The 19,345-nt window shown below is 36.1% G+C and overlaps 1 protein-coding gene and 1 long non-coding RNA gene across 3 annotated transcripts in view; both read right to left on the reverse strand.

Annotated features, from left to right (window-relative positions):
* The window catches only part of LOC137637513 (uncharacterized), a 49,472-nt gene extending 47,908 nt beyond the window's left edge, over positions 1 to 1,564 (reverse strand). The window contains exon 1 of the long non-coding RNA XR_011043678.1: positions 141 to 1,564. This is a non-coding gene — a long non-coding RNA (uncharacterized lncRNA). The remainder of the gene's footprint in view (positions 1 to 140) is intronic.
* A 10,153-nt stretch (positions 1,565 to 11,717) lies between these two features.
* LOC137637517 (uncharacterized) overlaps positions 11,718 to 19,345 on the reverse strand; it is a 60,701-nt gene continuing 53,073 nt past the window's right edge. For both annotated transcript variants that reach the window (XM_068369686.1, XM_068369685.1), the window contains one exon: positions 11,718 to 12,648. In XM_068369686.1, coding sequence (XP_068225787.1) covers positions 12,527 to 12,648 — 122 coding nt within the window. In that variant the 3' untranslated portion in view covers positions 11,718 to 12,526. The remainder of the gene's footprint in view (positions 12,649 to 19,345) is intronic.

The raw sequence follows: 19,345 nt of genomic DNA on the forward strand, positions 1-19,345 counted from the left end.
CATTCCATTCCAAAATTGAAAAGAATTAGGTGTTGATGTTCGACCCTGTACCAAATTATCACAAAGTAATTACTGATTGTAAATGAAACATTTCCAAGGGGTCACACTTTCGGAGAAAACAATATTAATATTATTGTTACCTTCAATTCACATCTATTATGCTCACTGCTAGATGGCATTGTAAACAAATGTTCAGATTAAGCACATGAAAAATACAAAATAACTAATAACTATTTCAGTGATTCTTTAGAAATTTTGGGTTACATTTTTAAGTGAAAAACTAAAATAGTAATCATTTTAGGAACATTCTTCCTTTAAATTTAACATTCAAAAAATTTCAACTTCAAAGTCTTTAAAGGAATCAGTCTTATTAAAAGAAAGTATCAATGAAACATGCTCATCTGCTGCAACTTACCTCAATTTTCTATCTAACCTACTTTTTAGCCAAATGGAGTTCATCATCCCCTAAACCAAAGTCCGATACTTACGTTAATAAATTAAGACATGTTATTATTACATCCATGTGATGTTTATTGCATAAACTCAGTAAAATATCTAATTTACTTTGATTTCCTAGTTCATCAAAAAGGATAAACTGTATTAAATCCATATTAATGTAAAATATTTCCAAATTCATTCCTTCAACTCCACAATAAGAAACTTAACCTGAGCCTTGTATTGCCAATAAACAAATATATACTTGTATTAGTTTAAAAGTTTAGCACTGAGAGCTAAATATATTTGGTTTTCAATGTTTACTGTAATAATAATTCATAATTAATCATTATTTTTATGGTTTACTCATATCAACCCATTTTAAATCTTTTAGTTCATAAATCTTTCAACAAGATATGAGGATAACAACATGCAGGTTTGATGAATTGGGACAGTGGAGTCATTCTTCTTTACTACCCAGCTTCCTCGATCAAGTGTTCTGTCAGAAATTAAAAGCCTTGTTTTTAGTACACAGCATAGAATTGTAAAACTTGACCAATGGAGCACTTTAAACACTGAGCGAGTTAAAAAGATTCACCTGTATGGAGAGAGGAGGTTTCATTTTCTCTTCGAATTTTTTACCTTGAATAACCATTGCAGTGTCAGTTGCAAGTTAGAAGAATGCCTCTGAATCATTAAATATAATGTCTGTGTTAGAATAAGAACACCAAATCTGGCATGCAACAATCTACTGTATCTTATGACTTTGACCTAGCCAAAGTTGGCATCCATTTATTTTCTCTTAAAATATATTTTCACAAACCTTTTCACGATTCTGTCATTACAGAGAAATCATTTTAATAAATTTATTAGTCTTTAATTGGATGACAGTAACAAGGAAATAAACTATATGTACTTCCACTGTGCAATAGATCCAATGCCAATTGAGTGTTAAATTCACTTGGTATCAAGACAAAAGTAGGAATACAAAAAACTTTAAAAACGTACATACAAACCACTGCTATACATAAACCCTAGTACTGTTCTTCTTTGTCTGAATCTTTTCCCACTTCTATAAACCCTAATACTGTATAGAACTGAATGTCAGAATCTTTTCCCCCTTCTACAAACCCTAATACTGTATAGAACTGAATGTCAGAATCTTTTCCCACTTCTACAAACCCTAATACTGTATAGAACTGAATGTCAGAATCTTTTCCCCCTTCTACAAACCCTAATACTGTATAGAACTGAATGTCAGAATCTTTTCCCACTTCTACAAACCCTAATACTGTATAGAACTGAATGTCAGAATCTTTTCCCACTTCTACAAACCCTAATACTGTATAGAACTGAATGTCAGAATCTTTTCCCACTTCTACAAACCCTAATACTGTATAGAACTGAATGTCTGAATCTTTTCCCACTTCTACAAACCCTAATACTGTATAGAACTGAATGTCTGAATCTTTTCCCACTTCTACAAACCCTAATACTGTATAGAACTGAATGTCAGAATCTTTTCCCACTTCTACAAACCCTAATACTGTATAGAACTGAATGTCTGAATCTTTTCCCACTTCTACAAACCCTAATACTGTATAGAACTGAATGTCAGAATCTTTTCCCACTTCTACAAACCCTAATACTGTATAGAACTGAATGTCAGAATCTTTTCCCACTTCTACAAACCCTAATACTGTATAGAACTGAATGTCAGAATCTTTTCCCACTTCTACAAACCCTAATACTGTATAGAACTGAATGTCAGAATCTTTTCCCACTTCTACAAACCCTAATACTGTATAGAACTGAATGTCAGAATCTTTTCCCACTTCTACAAACCCTAATACTGTATAGAACTGAATGTCTGAATCTTTTCCCACTTCTACAAACCCTAATACTGTATAGAACTGAATGTCTGAATCTTTTCCCACTTCTACAAACCCTAATACTGTATAGAACTGAATGTCTGAATCTTTTCCCACTTCTACAAACCCTAATACTGTATAGAACTGAATGTCTGAATCTTTTCCCACTTCTACAAACCCTAATACTGTATAGAACTGAATGTCTGAATCTTTTCCCACTTCTACAAACCCTAATACTGTATAGAACTGAATGTCAGAATCTTTTCCCACTTCTACAAACCCTAATACTGTATAGAACTGAATGTCTGAATCTTTTCCCACTTCTATAAACCCTAATACTGTATAGAACTGAATGTCTGAACATGCTTCTTTAGCGTGAACAAGTACAGCGTAATATATGGCCATCTGTTTCAAATTCATTATGGAGAAATAATCCTATTCCAAAATATTGTCATGATGATGCTGTAAACAGGAAGAATTACAGGTATCTACAAGAATTGAAATCAATTTTAAACCCTTTTTGAAAAATTTTCTCATTTTAAATGATTCTATTACATTTTCTAGACATCCACACATTTACCTCCATCCTATAAAGTTTAGTGTACCATATAAATATGTTGAATTACCTTCAAATACTCTAGGTTCAGTTGGTTGGATAAATACCGACATTGTATTTGGATTAACCTTTCAAAGTGCCAGGGCCAGATACTGTTTATAAAAAATTATTTCCTAATAAATCTCTTTTTCAAAGATGTTAAAAACTCTGACTCCTACCTCGGTCCAATTCTCAAGAAATCAAATGTAACAAAATAAAGCCTTCCCTTGTTAGGATATCTTTTATATAAATTATTTGGTAGTTTTACTTAAGCAATTCTATCAACTTTAATCTACTATATCTGAGTATACAGTAAAATGTACCGCCAATTTAAAAGAGCTAAATTTGATATTGTACATGCCTTATAAGGCATTAGCTTTGTTTGAGATTATATCATTGATTATAGAGGAAATTTGACATTTTACTTGAAAATTCCAACCACTAACCCAATAACAATTTACAGAAATCAAAAAATTAATGGCAATTAGAACAACATCACTAAACATTTCATATATAGGAAATGACTCGAGGAAGCACAAATGCAAAACATCTGGAGGCCGCTGGCATGAAAAGGGAAATGTAGCTCATACGGGTGTGGGATGGAATGAGTTGATTTGAGTCCGAATACAGTAGATCCACCTCATGATAACTAAGAGAGCTTATGAATACACTGATAGGGTGTAGCGAAGAATCAATTTTTGAAGAGGAATACAATAGATATGTATGAAAGGAACTTCTCAGTAACAGAAAGTAGCCTACTGTATTGTTGTGATACTATAACATCTATTTATTGTGATACTATAAGGTCTATTTATATCATGTAGTTATATTTCAAAACTGTGTTAAGATTTTCCCAATTGTAATGTAGATAAGATTACACATAGAGACTGAACATTTAAATATTTTGCTGGTCCCAAACAGCAACTACAGTATTGCACTAAACAAGACAGAAGTTTTTCTTGAACCTGTTGTACCCTTCGGTTTGCTTGATTAACAGTGGTTTGAATATGTAACAATAGATCTAAATTCCTCATTGAAAACATTACATAGTAAATTCTGCCAAATACTCATACGCTCAATTGCATGGAACTAAAGTATTATCAGAATATTATGCAAAAGCTCTGCAACAGTCTTCTACAAAGTGATAAAAGTACACGTAAAACTTCATGTCCTTGTCAATACAATTTAAATTCAACATGTTTTGTATGAAAAACATTTATATGAGTCGGAAGATTCAAAATCCAGGCTAAAATACCTGTACAGGATAAAACAAAGATCAGTGCATATACTAAGCATAAATGAATATGAAGAATCATTACTAGGACTAATAAAGATCTTAAACTCTAGAAAAAAAAAATAATTGCTTAATAACTTCTAAAAAAGCAATTAAACTAAGTAAACTTCTTACTTTAAATGATTCAGTTGCATATTTTCATCCTGATTCTACTGAAACAACATATTATATAATGATCATAATACCCTAAGTATCCAACTGTACTGTATTAGGATTTTCATTATCATAAAACTTATCTCCATTTATGTGCATATAGCTGTTCAATCAGATTCTAGTACTGCAAAGGCTTTACGGCAAATAATCCTTTAGACAACATTAAGTAGACTTGGAAAATAATCCACTTTTTTTTTTGTTATAATGCAATTTTCCTTTCTAACTTCTGTCCTTATATAAACTTCTTTGTTACAAGTGCTGCCAGACATAGTTTAAAAATCTGTAAATAAATCAGTAGTACTAAAGAGATCCACAGTGAAGGATAAATTTATGCTAATCACAATGAACCTTAATGATGGGATATTTTGCTTGACTATGCATTTTCAGAAAGCCGTTTCATTAGAACTTTTGGACATGCTTTTAGTTCTTGGCCCACCCACAAACAAACATTTCTATCACTAAATATAACGGCTTCATATAGTATCTGATAGTTTAATTTTTAATTATCTTATACTGTGATTTTTTGTATGCAATGTTTTTTCAAGCATTTTTGAGTAGTGCTCATAGAAGTATAAATGCAAAATTGCACATATATGTATAAATATATACTGTACTGTATATAAGGATATTTAGCAGTTTTGAACTTCCTAAAGCTGCTTACAAAGCAAGTGAACTAAAGAATATAAAAACACAACCAGTAAACCAGCCAATTCTAGAATTAATAAAATCAGGCATTTAATCAATGAATAATTATGCAGCCTAGAGGTGCAATTTGATTTGAGTGTTCAGTTCAGCTTTTTGTCTCCTGCCTCATCAGTCACAGCCTGTAAATGGGAGGGGGCAAAGGTTTTTCATAAATCATATCCCAGGTATCTATTTTGTTACCAGGTATGGATAATTATGCTGTATATACTGTATATGTGTATACATTGTGTATTTTGACATATGTGCACACTAATATCTAAATATCTTATGAATATATTCATCGCAATAAGAACCCCTAATTGAAAAGTTTGTCACTTTGTTGTGACATACAAAAATTACATATACACACACAAGATTCTATGAAATTGCAAGTACCCTATTCAAAAGTGTAGTACAGGTTAGTCAAAAATATGGTTAATAGATTTAAGACCCACTAATGAGTAAGGGAGAGGCCCCTGAAATTGTCCATACAAGTGTTCCAGAGACTGAATATACAGTACACACCTATGATCAGTACTAAAATTTCTCTCATCTTAGAAGAACTAGGGATAAATAAGCATTTGTTGCCAAGGACTCTGAATCAATTATTATTATTATTATTATTATTATTATTATTATTGTTTGCTAAGCTACAACCCTAGTTGGAAAAGCAGAATGCTATAAGCCCAGGGGCCCCAACAGGGAAAATAGCCCAGTGAGGAAAGGAAAAAAAGGAAAAATGAAACATTCTAAGAAGAGTAACATTAAAAAATAAATATTTTCTATATAAACTATGAAAACTTTTAACAAAACAAGAGGAAGAGAAACTAGATAGAACAGTGTGCCTGATTGTACCCTCAAGCAAGAGAACTCTAACCCAAGACAGTGGAAGACCATGGTACAGAGGCTATGGCACTACCTAAGACTAGAGAACTATGGTTTGATTTAGGAGTGTCCTTCTCCTAGAAGAGCTGCTTACTGTAGCTAAAGAGTCTCTTCTACCCTTACCAAGAGGAAAGTAGCCACAAAACAAATACAGTGCAGTAGTTAACCCCTTGAGGGAAGAAGAATTGTTTAGTAACCTCAGTGTTGTCAGGTGTGTGAGGACAGAGGAGAATCTGTTAAGAATAGGCCAGACTATTCGGCGTGTGTGTAGGCAAAGAGAAAGAACCGTAACCAAAGAGAAGGATCCAATGTAGTACTGTCTGGCCAGTCAAAGGACCCCATAACTCTCTAGCGGTAGTATTTCTGTTACCATCTATCAATTTGTAAAAAGGGACAAACTTGGAACCACAAAACTACGCAACTAAATTAGTTTATAGCGCTTTTATATAAATGAAACAGTAATGAAAAAAATTTTATATGATAACTGGAAGCATTGCATATTCATAATTATATAAAGAACTGTATATGCATTTCCCATTCCATACATAGGAACTTAAGGACTAACCTCTTTAAAACTCATCCCTCAACACACACACATGCACACATACACTCTCTCTCTCTACCTGTTATTCTTCAGACAATTGGAAATGACATATTCCTAAGAAAGGACACTGCAGGCAAAACAGAACCTTTGGTTAAACAGCAAGAAAAAAACTGTTGAAATGACTAGTAACAAGACCAACAATACTACAGTAATAGGTATTCTCCCAAGACTCAATGTCTGCCACTTCCCCCTCAGTAAGGCCATAGGGATGACCGAATGCCTCAAGTCCACATGTCAGAAAGAGTTAAATTATATCCCTTGGGACACTTTCAACGGCCAGAGAAAATTATAAAAAAAAAAGAAAAAAAAGAGACGGAATACACTTTAGTGAGGAAGGCAAGAGTATATGGAAACCAACTTAATCTCGGCCTGTACTATTACTTAAATGCGATGCAACAAGAACAAACTAGACCCTTAGAAAATCATCCAACAACAAATCAAGAGGAAATTTGGCAGAAAACTTGGATAATGCAGATAAAAGTAAAACTAAAACACTAGTAAATCAGGGAAAATAGCAAAGCAACAGAGGAAGAGAAAAAGGATAGAAAATTTCCTCAACAATGCTCAGTCACTTAGAAACAAAATGGAAAACTTCAGGGCAATGATAGCTAGCGAGGAACTAGATGTCATAGGCATTACCGAGACCTGCATTCAAGATAAAAACAAAGAATCGTATAGTAGATTACCAGACCACAGGTTTAAAGCTTTTCAAGGATTGCCTTATCAAAAAAGATGAATGAATAATGCTCTATGTTAAAAATCGCTTAAACCCCATAGAAATTTAATTAGAAACTGAATGTGAAGTGACAGGTGCAAGTATCAACACCACAGGAAAAATCATGTCCATACTAGTAATGTACGAACCACCACATCAAACACAAGAACAGGACAAAGAGCTGTATAGACAAATTGGACAAGAAGTTAACAATAAGCTAGCTGTCCTAATGGGAGACTTCAATGCAGCAGTAAACTGGGACACTAACAATTCTACATCAAACACAGAGGGACATTGGCTACTAGAATTTGTCAACAATGAATTTCTCCATCCTTGGGTCGATAAACCAACTAGAGGAAACAACATACAGGATGTTGTGCTAACAACAGAGGAAAATTTAGTATCCAGGGTTTCAGTTGGAAAAAATATTGGCAAAGTGACCACAAAATAGTTAGGTTTCAGGTAAATATTTCTCATCTAAACGAAAGGAAAATTATAAAAAAGCTAGAGTAGAGACTAGGTAACCGGATAAAACCGAGAAATACACCAAAAATTTAGAATTTGACGAAACGGAACACAAATACACAATGGGACTCCTTTGTAGAAATATATAAAGAAAAAAGGGAAAAATGTATACCCCATAGAAAAATTTTACCAAATGGAACTCCACAACATAAGTGGTTCAACAGAGAAATAAGCAATGCAGTAAGAAGTAGAGATAGGAAACATAAATCAATGGGTCCAATGCCTTCAATTCATGAAATTTCAGAGCACAATAAATTAGAAAGGCCATGATCAAAGAAGAGAAAAGAGTGGCTTCAGCTAGTAAAGAAAACCAATAAGAATTTTTTTGCATATTTAAAGAGTAGAAAAAGTCGAACCGATGAATGCATATCTCCCAACTGTATCCACTAAAGAAGAATCAACGACCCCCCCTGAACCAGCTATCAAATATGAAGGGCCACAACCATTAAATAGAATCCCCTTTACAAAGGATGATGTCAAAAAGTAAATAAAAGGACTCAATAAGACTAAGGCACCAGGTACCAATGATATTCATCCAAGAGGGACTATAGAATTAGAAGAAGATATAACCTCATACTTTTACAAAATGCTCCGAAAGGAAACCAACAAAAGAAATGCACCTCAAGGATGGAAACTAGGCAATGTTCCTCTAATCTACAAGGGACCGAAAGAAGAACCTGGCAACTACAGACCTACGTCCAACTTCAGTGTCTTGCAAAATTTTGGAATCAATATATAGTAGATTCAATAGTAGAACATATAGAGAAAAACAATATTCTGATAGACCACCACTATGGTTTTATACAAATGAGATCATGTGTGACAAATCTTTTAGAAATTTTCCACATGTTTAGCATTTATGATAAAAGCAGGGCAACAGACATCAAATACCTAGATTTTCAAAAAGCTTTTGACAAAGTTCCTCATAAAAAATCAATGGTCAAAATTAGAGCAAAAGGCATCATTGACATGCAAGCGGAATGGATCGAAGACTGGCTAACAAACAGAAAAGAGAGAGTTGTAATCAATGGAGAAGCATCAGAGTGGGCAGCTGTTAAAAGCGGAGTACTTCAAGGATCCGTCCTTGACCCAAAGCTATTTCAGATCTACGATCACAACATAGATTTAAGACTAACTTGTAGAATAGCCAAATTTGCCGAAAATACTAAACTAGGCATAAATACTGCAAGAAGCCTTAAGAGAAGATCTAATGAAGCTAGGAAAATGGTCCAGAAAATGACAAATGCCTTTCAACTGTGGGAAATGCAAAGTCATGCACATAGGTTATAGTAACCCACAAAAAGATTACTCACTGCTAAGTAATGAAATAGAAAGTGTGGACCAGGAGGAAGATCTCGGTATTATCAGCAAGGATTTCAAGTTCACCAAACAGAGCTTAAAAGCTGAAAAGAATGCACAAAACATAATAGGTTACATAAAGAGACAAATCAAATACAGAAGCAGACACTGTACTACAGTTGTACACATCACTAATAAGATCCCATCTAGAATAGGGAGTCCAATTCTGGCCTCCAAGTATTCAGAAGGATATAGATAGACTGGAAGCAGTACAAGCTAGAGCCACAAAACTAGTTCCTACACAAAGGCAATTTGGATATAGACGGAGGACGGAACGTTTGAACTTATTTAATCTACAAACATGACGACTAATGGTACAGTTAATAAAGGCATTCAAAATTTTTAAAGGAATAACACATGTTAATTACAACATTCTATTCTTGCTTAGCACAAATTAGTCCAGAGATAACGGATAAAAACTGGAATTGAAAAGATACAACACCATCCAATGTGGCAATTTCTTTACATATAAAAAAGCAAATACTTGGAATAAACTTTCAGCGGATGTAGTAAACAGTAATATGGTAAACGAGTTTAAGAATAAGTCAAACAAGATCGTAAGAACTCTCTAAATGCTTAAACTAAATCGTTCTGCCAAAGAGCAAATGGAGTGTCTGCGGTTGGACTAAAAAGTCTTTGAGACATCCAAAATCATTGTAACTCTATAAAATTGGAAAATTTTAGAAAATATGAAAAATCCTTCGATAGCAAGCCTTAATTATAAGGGAATTATTTGATCGGAAAATTAAGGTTAACAATGGCAGACCACGCAGGGTTAATCAGCTGATTTGGAAAATATCACTGATTTCTTCCTTTACTGTCCAGACCTCAACAAAGACCTCAACAACGAGAGAAGAAAAATGAAAGAATTTCAGCAATGATACGAAGAGGAAAAAAAGATGTTGATAGGAAACGTTCTATTTAACGTAGAAGGAATAGAAAAAAGAAAAGAACACATATATCTAATGTGGAAAAAATGGAGAAGAAAATAAAAGAACTAGAATAAAGAAGAAACCTAAGGAGGTGCCGATGGAAAGGCGAATCCTTCCACTCGCCAACTGAACTGAATCAGCTGATCACAACCAAAGGTAAACAAACAAGATTAATCTTTGATTGATAAAATGCTCCTGACATAAAAAACTAGATTACAACAATGCTTAAATAAAGCACAATTAAAGACAATAATGTATAAAGAAATATGAATACCTAATAATGAACTAAACACTAAAATACTGTATGAAGCTTTAAAATTGAACAACACTTACAGATGCAGACAGACAGAGAGAAAGCAAATGTATTCATATGATAATTAATAATAATGGCTATTAATGAACTATATCTAAACTATATCTTATAACATATCGTAGTAATGTTATGTTCATTATAAAGATATTTTTTAATAAGTTACAAAATAAATAAATGATACTCCTTGTTATTTGTATGTGAGCATTCTCTCAAATAGCTGATCCCAACCATAATTCTTTAATAAGCATTTGATATCCTATGAGCCAAGAAAATTAAATATAATATACTGTACATTACTGTATTAGCATTGGATTAACCATGCTTCATTTCATGACCTAAAAACTATTATAAAACTTCAACTACTACCAATACATGTTCTCAAGAACATAATTCAAATATAGTTAGGTTGTTTAAAACTTAACGAAATACCAGATGTCTGGTGTTATTTTAAAGCCAAACTGATGACAAGACATAAAATGGTTCTGCAACACAAAAAGGCTTACCCCAATAAATGTTGAAAAAAAAAAAATGACTATAGCTACCTCATAGACCTTGTGTGTGTATATATACAATTACATAAGTTATATACACATATGCCATTCAGTTATACAGTTATAAGGAGTGAGAGTTTGTATAAAGACAAAAATATGTTTCCCGTTATAGCAGGTATCTATTCCATCCATCCTATGATTTTGATTTTTTTTTTTTCTGCAAAGAACAAAACTTAAGCTTATTAATTTCTTAGGCTATTTTCAAAATTTTAAGACTTAATATGATGGCAGCATGTGCACAGTTAACTAAATACACTATCTAAAGTGCATTGTTAGTTACAACAGATATCCTATTTAAAAAAAAAAAATGAAAAAAAAAATAAAAAAAAAAAACCTTACCTGAGTTTTGCACGAGTAGTATATATCTTGACATTCCTGCAATTCTTCCTCATTCTATACGATTTCAAGGCTGATATTTTCACTAGTGCATATCAATGGTGAACCTTTTTACTATCATAACTTTAAATTCTTTCTGCTTTATCATATAGCAATAGTGTTCTAATCATTTTTCTTTGCTTTCCAATTTATCTTCGTGTCTAAGATGCATTTAAAGTATTCTTATGATTATTTTCAAATTTCTATGTAATTTTTTTAAAACATTCACATTAATGACTGGAAATTTGTGGTTTACTCATAATTTTAATTCATTGTAGTATTTTGAGTTCTAAATCAAGGCACCTCACTAAAATTTCATCACCTGCATTCATTCAGTTCTTTGATGCTACAAAGACTCTATTGGATCTTTCTGAAGTTCTTTCTGATCAAAAGTCATTAATGAAATGGATGGATGGATTTATAAACTTTCAACTTTAACTTTTTATTGTACTTTATGTCACTGCAGCCTATATGCGATGCAGCACTTGTTTCAGATACAAAGGACAGACAAAATGACTAAGGCCTTAATGACTGCTATCTGTATGAAGTATACAGGCAAGAAATAATTGCTACTCATTTGAAATCTATTTGACAGAAAAGGAATCTCACTACTTGGTATAATTACTTTCTAGAATTAATGTCATACATGGACCCCATAGGAAACATAACTGAATAACATTTAATTAGCTAAAGCCTGGCCTAGTCGAGAGAATTTACATTGACACAGTACAGTATTACCTTACCCTAAATAAAACAAGGAAAATCTGGCCTACAGACCAAAGTATTCAAACATTAGAAACTGGCTTTATACAGTATGCAACTTTTATTTTTGGTTTTGCTATGCACTTCTTTCAATCTCAAATTCTGATTTCTTTGGATCCATTTTTCTTTTTCTTGTGTCATTTTCACTCCATTGGTTAATAACTTTGCCTCATTTTTTCACTGCCATCTAATATAATTTAACTTAAAAATGACTGTAAGTTAATCTCTCAATCCTTTCTCTTATCTTCCATTGGTTTGTTTGCCATTGGTTTGTTTGTTTCTCATATCTCCAATAAATATATAATTGCATTATATTTGTACATTATTTTGACTCCACTGTCTGTTATAGCTTTTCTAGAGCACCAAATAAGTCCCATGTCTTAACACCTAACTGGGCTCCCCATAAGCCATGACGTATATTTAGGTTCTTCGTGTGCAACCTGCCAGTATTTTTGTTATTTTTGTCAAGGTCTTTAGTACGTACCAGAACCGAAGTTCCCCTGTTGCGTGGTGTACCCACCCCTGCTGTCGTAGGAATCATACCCCGTGGCCCCGTAGTTTTGCCCGCCCCCATAGTTCTCATAGCCTCCACCACCTAAAAATGGGAAGGACTTTTATTAGGATAAAAGGACCCCTGATCAAGGGATGATTAAATTATACTTTCCAATGTAAACACTGACATCATCATCAAAGGAATCTATTGTACTGATATTGTAAATGAAATAATGACCAAGCAAGACCTTGCCCTTGAAAACAAAAAATACTTCACCATAATCATTGGCATCATACATTGGCTTCCCAGCTTTTACCTCCCATGCAGAAAATACCATATTGCATGATGCAAACATTTTAAATGCTACCAAATAACATGACTTATCTAAATTTATCTTCCAAGTAAATAATACAAAAGGAATTGATCTAAAATCCTCTACAAGTAAATAACACAAAGGAACTATAAATACTATTTGCAACACCAACATGACATACATGGAATAAAAAAAACCCACAGTTTTCAGGTAGGCTGAATTAAGAGCTCTGAAACAAAACACAGATTGTTACATTGTGACAAAGTACTTCCAACATATTATCGGGAATATGCTCAAGTACTACAGAGAGGACAACACAATTTATGACCCACTTCATTTTCTTAGTCTTTTGCGATGGTGGTAATAAAAATAGAAAAGTCTAAGGAATGACTGAGAAAAGGGATAAAGCAAAACTTGAATATTGACTTTAATAAAAATTTAATATACTCTGGAGGTGATATGTACTGTACGGAATTTCCAGCTTTCTTTTAAAACATTGTGTATACAATGAAAAGAATGAATATATACAGATGAAGATAATAAATACAAATATCAGAAATTTCAATTAATTTCTCTTTTTCCCTACAATACTTACCTCAAACTACTTTCATAGGAGGATTGGTATAAACCACTCCGCTCCGACCAAATTAATTCGCTTCCCACCCCTACAATGCCCGGCCAGGACTCGGTCGCCATCTTGACCTTAGGTCCCCAGTTCTCGCTCCAACCTTAGCCCACTCTCTGAGTGTCAGTTCACCAGGGGACGGACAGGAGGAGCAATACCCAAAAGTAGTTCGAGGTAAGTATTGTTAGGAAAAATAGAAATTACTTAAAATTTCTGATTTGTTCCGACAAGAGATACCTAGCTCGAACTACTTAAATAGGAGACTCAGACTTAGGAGGAGGGGGTGAACTGGAACCAGGGCCACCCTGACCTCAGGGGCAAGAAGCCCCATGGTAGACAGATGGGGGGGGGAATGAGAATCATATACCACACATTAAAAATACACTTAGCAATCAATTGATAACTCACCCATTCAAACTCACATTCGTTCCTTCCACTCTAAGGGCACAGGGAATGCAGAGGGGGGGTGGGGGGAATAGGTAGGGAGGGGTTCAGGAAGGATAAGGGGGACGTATGTGCCTCACTAACCATATCGCAATGAAACCTTGTAGGACCTTCACACCTGCTGAAGGCCTGCAACCACCGAACCTAACGAGAAGGTATCTAACATCCTCCTTGTAAAGTCCTTCAAGTAATGGTCTCTGCAAGTAGACTACCTCTTCCAGACTCCGGCCTTTAAGATCTGAGAAACTGCCATGTTCTTGGAGGCGGCCAAGGAGGTACCCAAGCCCCTGATGTCGTGAGGCTTAGCGTGCTTGTGGGGAGGCACTCCGGAAGTCTCATAAGCCCTCCTAATCACACTGCCTTCTTGACCAGGCCTGTGGAGATGAAGAGGGATGAGAGACCTGGGTGGTACCTGGCTGTCCTACTCAAGTACTTCCTGACTGCTCTTACCAGGAAGGTCTTCTGGGTCCCCCGAGGAGGCTATCGCTGGAACAGAGAACTCCTCGAAACTTGAATCCACGAAGGACGGAGAGAATCTAAATGAGAGGTCTTTCCACACTTAGGAGTGGGAGACATCGCTGGAGAGTCCATGCAGTTTGCTCACCCTCTTGGAGGATGCCAAGGCCAACAGGAAGACTGTCTTCAACGTGAGCTCCCTGTCTAAGATATCCTTCAGGGGCTCGAACGGGGTCTCTTCAGGGAGCCCAGGACACTGGCGACATCCCAAACGGGGACTTTGGAGGCTTGCGGGGGGCATGACTGCTTGAAGTTGCGGATCAGCATGGATAACTGATCCGAGGCACATAAGTCCAGGACTTTTAGCTTGAAGACCTGCCCTAGGGCTGCCCTAACTCCTTTGACTGCTGGTACCGAGACCTTCTCCATCCTCAGGAAGATTGGGTAGTCTGCTATCAAGGAGATGGAAACCTCCAGTGGCTTCACTCCCTTCTTCCTACACCATTTGCAAAAAGTAGCCCACTTGGCCTGATACACCGCGCCAGAGGATTATTGCAAATAGCCCGCAGTATAGGAGGCCACTGAACCCAAGAAACCATCCCTCTTCTCCAGACACTAGATAGTTGCCATGCGTGAAGGAAGAGCACCTGCGGGTTTTCATGGCACCTTAGGAAGTGCGACTGACACAGGAGGTAGGTCTTCTCTTAGAGGAAGAGGCCACGGGGGATATGATGCTAGAGCCTGAAGGTCTGCAAACCATACCCTTTCGGGCCACCACAGAGTCACGAGGGTCATCCTCGCGGCCCTAGACCGGAGGAGCCTGTTCAACACCCTCCTGAGATCTTCCTGGAGAGTTCCATCTTGTACGAAATATTAGGCATGCAGTTAATTCTAATAGTCAGGCCTTCTCCATCATGAGGCTCAATACTACACAGTATTCTAGAAGTTTTATTCCAGTAGTGACCAAGTTGAAGAATGATCTTCCTAACCTGGTAGTTGAATCGGTAGAACTTCAAAAGTTCAAAATTGCAGCAAATGTTTTTATGTTGAACAGGCTGACATAAGTCTTTTAATAGTTTATAAAATACCATATCTGCTTTGACGTTGTTACTGTTTGTAGAATGATTTATTGTTAATTTGTTCTCATCATTTATTTATTTCCTTATTTCCTTTCCTCACTGGGCTATTTTTTTTGTTGGAGCCCTTGGGCTTATAGCATCTTGCTTTTCCAACTAGGGTTGTAGCTTGGCTAGTAATAATACAGTATCAATGTGTTTGACAGTAAGCAGAGTAATGAGGAACTTGAACTTCCTCATTCCTGTTTTCCTGAGGCTAAACTAACTAGTTTAGCTTTTAGATCTCGTGAAATTAAAGCTCTGTTGATGGACCTTGATGCTTATGGAGGTGTAGACCCAAATGGTATTTTTCCTTTGTTTTTTATAAAGACAGCAGATTTCTTAACTTCAAAGTTATCTGTTGTTTTGTGCAAGTTAGCAAGAAGAGGAGCTTTTAGCATTTGTTGAATTGGTAATATTACTCCACTATGTAAATGTGTTTGTGATAGCTCAAGTCCAACTGATTACTGACCAATTTCCATAACTCTCTTATTATCTAAGGTTTTTTAATGTCTTTTGGCAAAACATCTTTATAGGTTTGCTGAAGGTAATCATCTGTTCCGTAGTGTTCTTGGTCCATTACTTTTCATACTATAAACACATGACATGTGGCTTAGCCTGGAAAACAAGCTTGTTGCATATGCAGATGATGCTACTCTCTTGGCATCACTTGCATCTCCTGAATGTAAATCTGGGGTTGCTGAATCCCTTGATAGAGATCTATCTAAAATTAGTGCATGGTGCATATTATGGGGTATGAAGTTGAATCTTAACAAAACTCAATGTATGATTGTAAGTAGGTCAAGGAGAGAGGCTCCTCAACACCGGGATCTCAACGTTAATAATGTTTCCTTAACTTTGTATGACAAAATTTTAGGTGTGATTCTCGACCGCAGATTTACTTTTGAGAAAGACATTAGGTCTGTGTCTTCTTCAATTGCACAAAAAAATTGGCTTATTGAGAAAGTCTTTTAAGATTTTCGGTGGTCAATCTATTCTGAAGAAGTGTTTTGATTCTTTCATTCTACCTTGTTTCGAGTATTGCTCTCCTGTTTGGTCTTCAGCTGCTGATTTTCCTCTTAATATGTTGGACAGGAACTTACCGTCTTTAATATTTCTTATTCCAGATCTAGATATTAATCTTTGGCATCAACATTCAATTAGTTCATTATGCATGTTGCATAAGATTTTTCATAACTCTGACCATCCTTTACATTTAGATCTCCCTGGACAATTCTATCCTGTTCGTAATACTAGGCAGGCAGTTAATTCTAATAGCCAGGCCTTCTCCATCATGAGGCTCAATACTACACAGTATTCTAAAAGTTTTATTCCAGCTGTGACCAAGTTGTGGAGTGATCTTCCAAATCGGGTAGTTGAATCACTAGAACTTCAAAAGTTCAAAGTTGCAGCAAATGTTTTTATGTTGAACAGGCTGACATAAGTCTTTTTATAGTCTAGAAATAGGAATGAATCGTGAGCGATTGTGACGCAGTTAAGGTAGGCCATGCTGATTCCTCCTGTCGCCTTGGATGACTACTGAGGTGCAGCAGTAGGGGGATTCAGCGTTTTGAAGCTTCATCTGTGGTGGATAAAGGGGGAGTGAGGGCTGTGGTACCCTAGCAGTACCAGCCAAATTCGGTTGAGTCCCTTGTCAGGCTGGGAGGAACGCGAAGAGGAAAGGTTCCCTTTTTTTCATTTGTTTGATGTTGGCTACCCCCCAAAATTGGGGGAAGTGCCTTGGTATACGTTGGTATACGTATGTATATATGAATTATCTGTTTTAATGTTAATGTTTTTCAAGATATTTTATTATAATTTTTCATAACTTCTTATATCGTTTATTTATTTCCTTATTTCTTTTCCTCACTGGGGTATTTTTCCCAGTTGGAACCCTTGGGCTTATAACATCTTGGTTTCCCAACTAGGGTTGTAGCTTGGCTAGTAATAATAACAACAACATAAAAGGGATTCACTTGTCCCAAGATACTTACAATAGTAAAACCAAGTTTTATGCAGAAGTCAAAGGTAAAGTCAGTGACAACAGTCCAACACCTCATTGTGAAGATGCGAGGTTATGGTATCTATGCCCTCTACGTTCAGACTAAGATAGGGACGAAGCTTTGTGAGAATTCAACATAAAAATATCCATATGAGATATATACAGTCATAATTAAGATCAAATTATTCTCACCTTTATTAGGGTGTGATCCAGTGAATACTCGAGGACCCTTCTTGCGAGTATGTTAAGACTTGATTGACATTTCATAACCTTATAATCAAGAGAGTAACAGAAACGAAAGCTAAACTATTTGCTGAGCTGCAACAATAAGTCCTAAAGAAAAAGTGTTCAAGGATCTGCAATTAAAATCTTTCAGGCAGTGACCTATGAAGGTATTCTGCCTTCTCCAGACACCTGCACTAAGAACTTGGTCTCAAGTGGCTTTTTTCGCAACGCTACGGTTGCAGCAAGACCAATTACATCATGTGCTAGAGGAGCCCCCGGTGAAGCTTCCCCTAAGGATTTATACCATCTCATAATGGCATCACGCAACCAAAAAAGAAATAGTATTCTTTGAAATTTTCTTTATGAAGTGGCCTGTAATCACAAATTTTAGGTCTAAAAGAGGCTGCTCTCTAGATATTTTTGACTAGTCGTACAGGCCATAGTAACAGATTATCCAGATCGTCGGTTACCTCTTTGAGAGGTAAAATCACGAAAGAGGGAATTCTATGATTGGTAATAACAGGATTTTGTGCCTTAGAAACAAGCTCAGGAATGAAGAAAAAAGATAGTATTTCCACCCTTTGGAATGCGACACAAGGTAGGACAGAACATGTAATTCTTTAACTCTCCTGGCTGATGCTAGGGCAAGGAAAAAGACAGTCATCAGGGTGAGCTTTATGCATAAGCTCAAAGGGTGCCATCTTCAGAGATCTAAGAACTTTCGTCACATACCAAGAGGGAGGCTTGAGTTCCTGAGGAGGGAGAGTCTGATCAAAATTCTAATGAGAGCAGAGAGTTCCCATGATTAGGAGAGATCAAGCCTTTTTAGTTTGAAGACCTGACTAAAAGGCCGAGTGGTTTCCCTTCACTTCAGTGACTGAAAGGGATTTCCCTTCACTTCAGTGACTGAAAGGGATTTCAGGAACAATGAAATGTCAGCAGTCAGGAGAACAGTGGCTTTGAGTAGAGCAATTATTCACTCTAGGACACCAACCACAGAAGGTTGCCCACTTGGCTTGGTAAAACGCTGAGGACGACTTTTGGAGGTACTGTATCTGGCGTTGTTTCGCAGTTTGTCCCGTAAAGCCTCTTTTGGAGGTGCTGGATAATCTCCAACCATGAAAAGATGGGCAGCGAGCAGTCTCGTGGAACATTCTTACGAGCAGTTGGTGCAGCAAGTTTGGTCATTCTGGAAGTTTTTTTGGACTTCCTGTGAAAAAGTCCAGCTCATCTGGACTACAATCCACCTTGGGTCATCTAGGGAATACTACAGTAGCATTACTCTGACCTTACGGGAAGCTTGGACTCTGTTTAAGATCTGATGAATCAGACAGAACAATGAAAAGGCGCAAAAGTCTAGTCCATCCCACGGGTGTTGGAAAGCACCTTCCATTGCTGCCACTGACACCAGAACTGTAAAGCTATACAGATGGAGCTTGGTGTTCAGGTGAGTGGCGAACATGTCCAGTGATGAGGAACCCCAAAAAGGTCACAAGACTCTTTGCCACTAGAAGAAGCAAAGACAATTTAGAACCAAATGTTGTCCCTGGTTAACTTCGATGATCCTCTTCCAAGGAATGAACATCACTGAGAGGGGCATTGTGTTGTTCTATTCCCAA

The sequence above is a fragment of the Palaemon carinicauda genome, unplaced genomic scaffold (assembly GCF_036898095.1).
Source record: "Palaemon carinicauda isolate YSFRI2023 unplaced genomic scaffold, ASM3689809v2 scaffold80, whole genome shotgun sequence".
In the NCBI taxonomy this organism is placed as follows: Eukaryota; Metazoa; Arthropoda; class Malacostraca; order Decapoda; family Palaemonidae; genus Palaemon; species Palaemon carinicauda.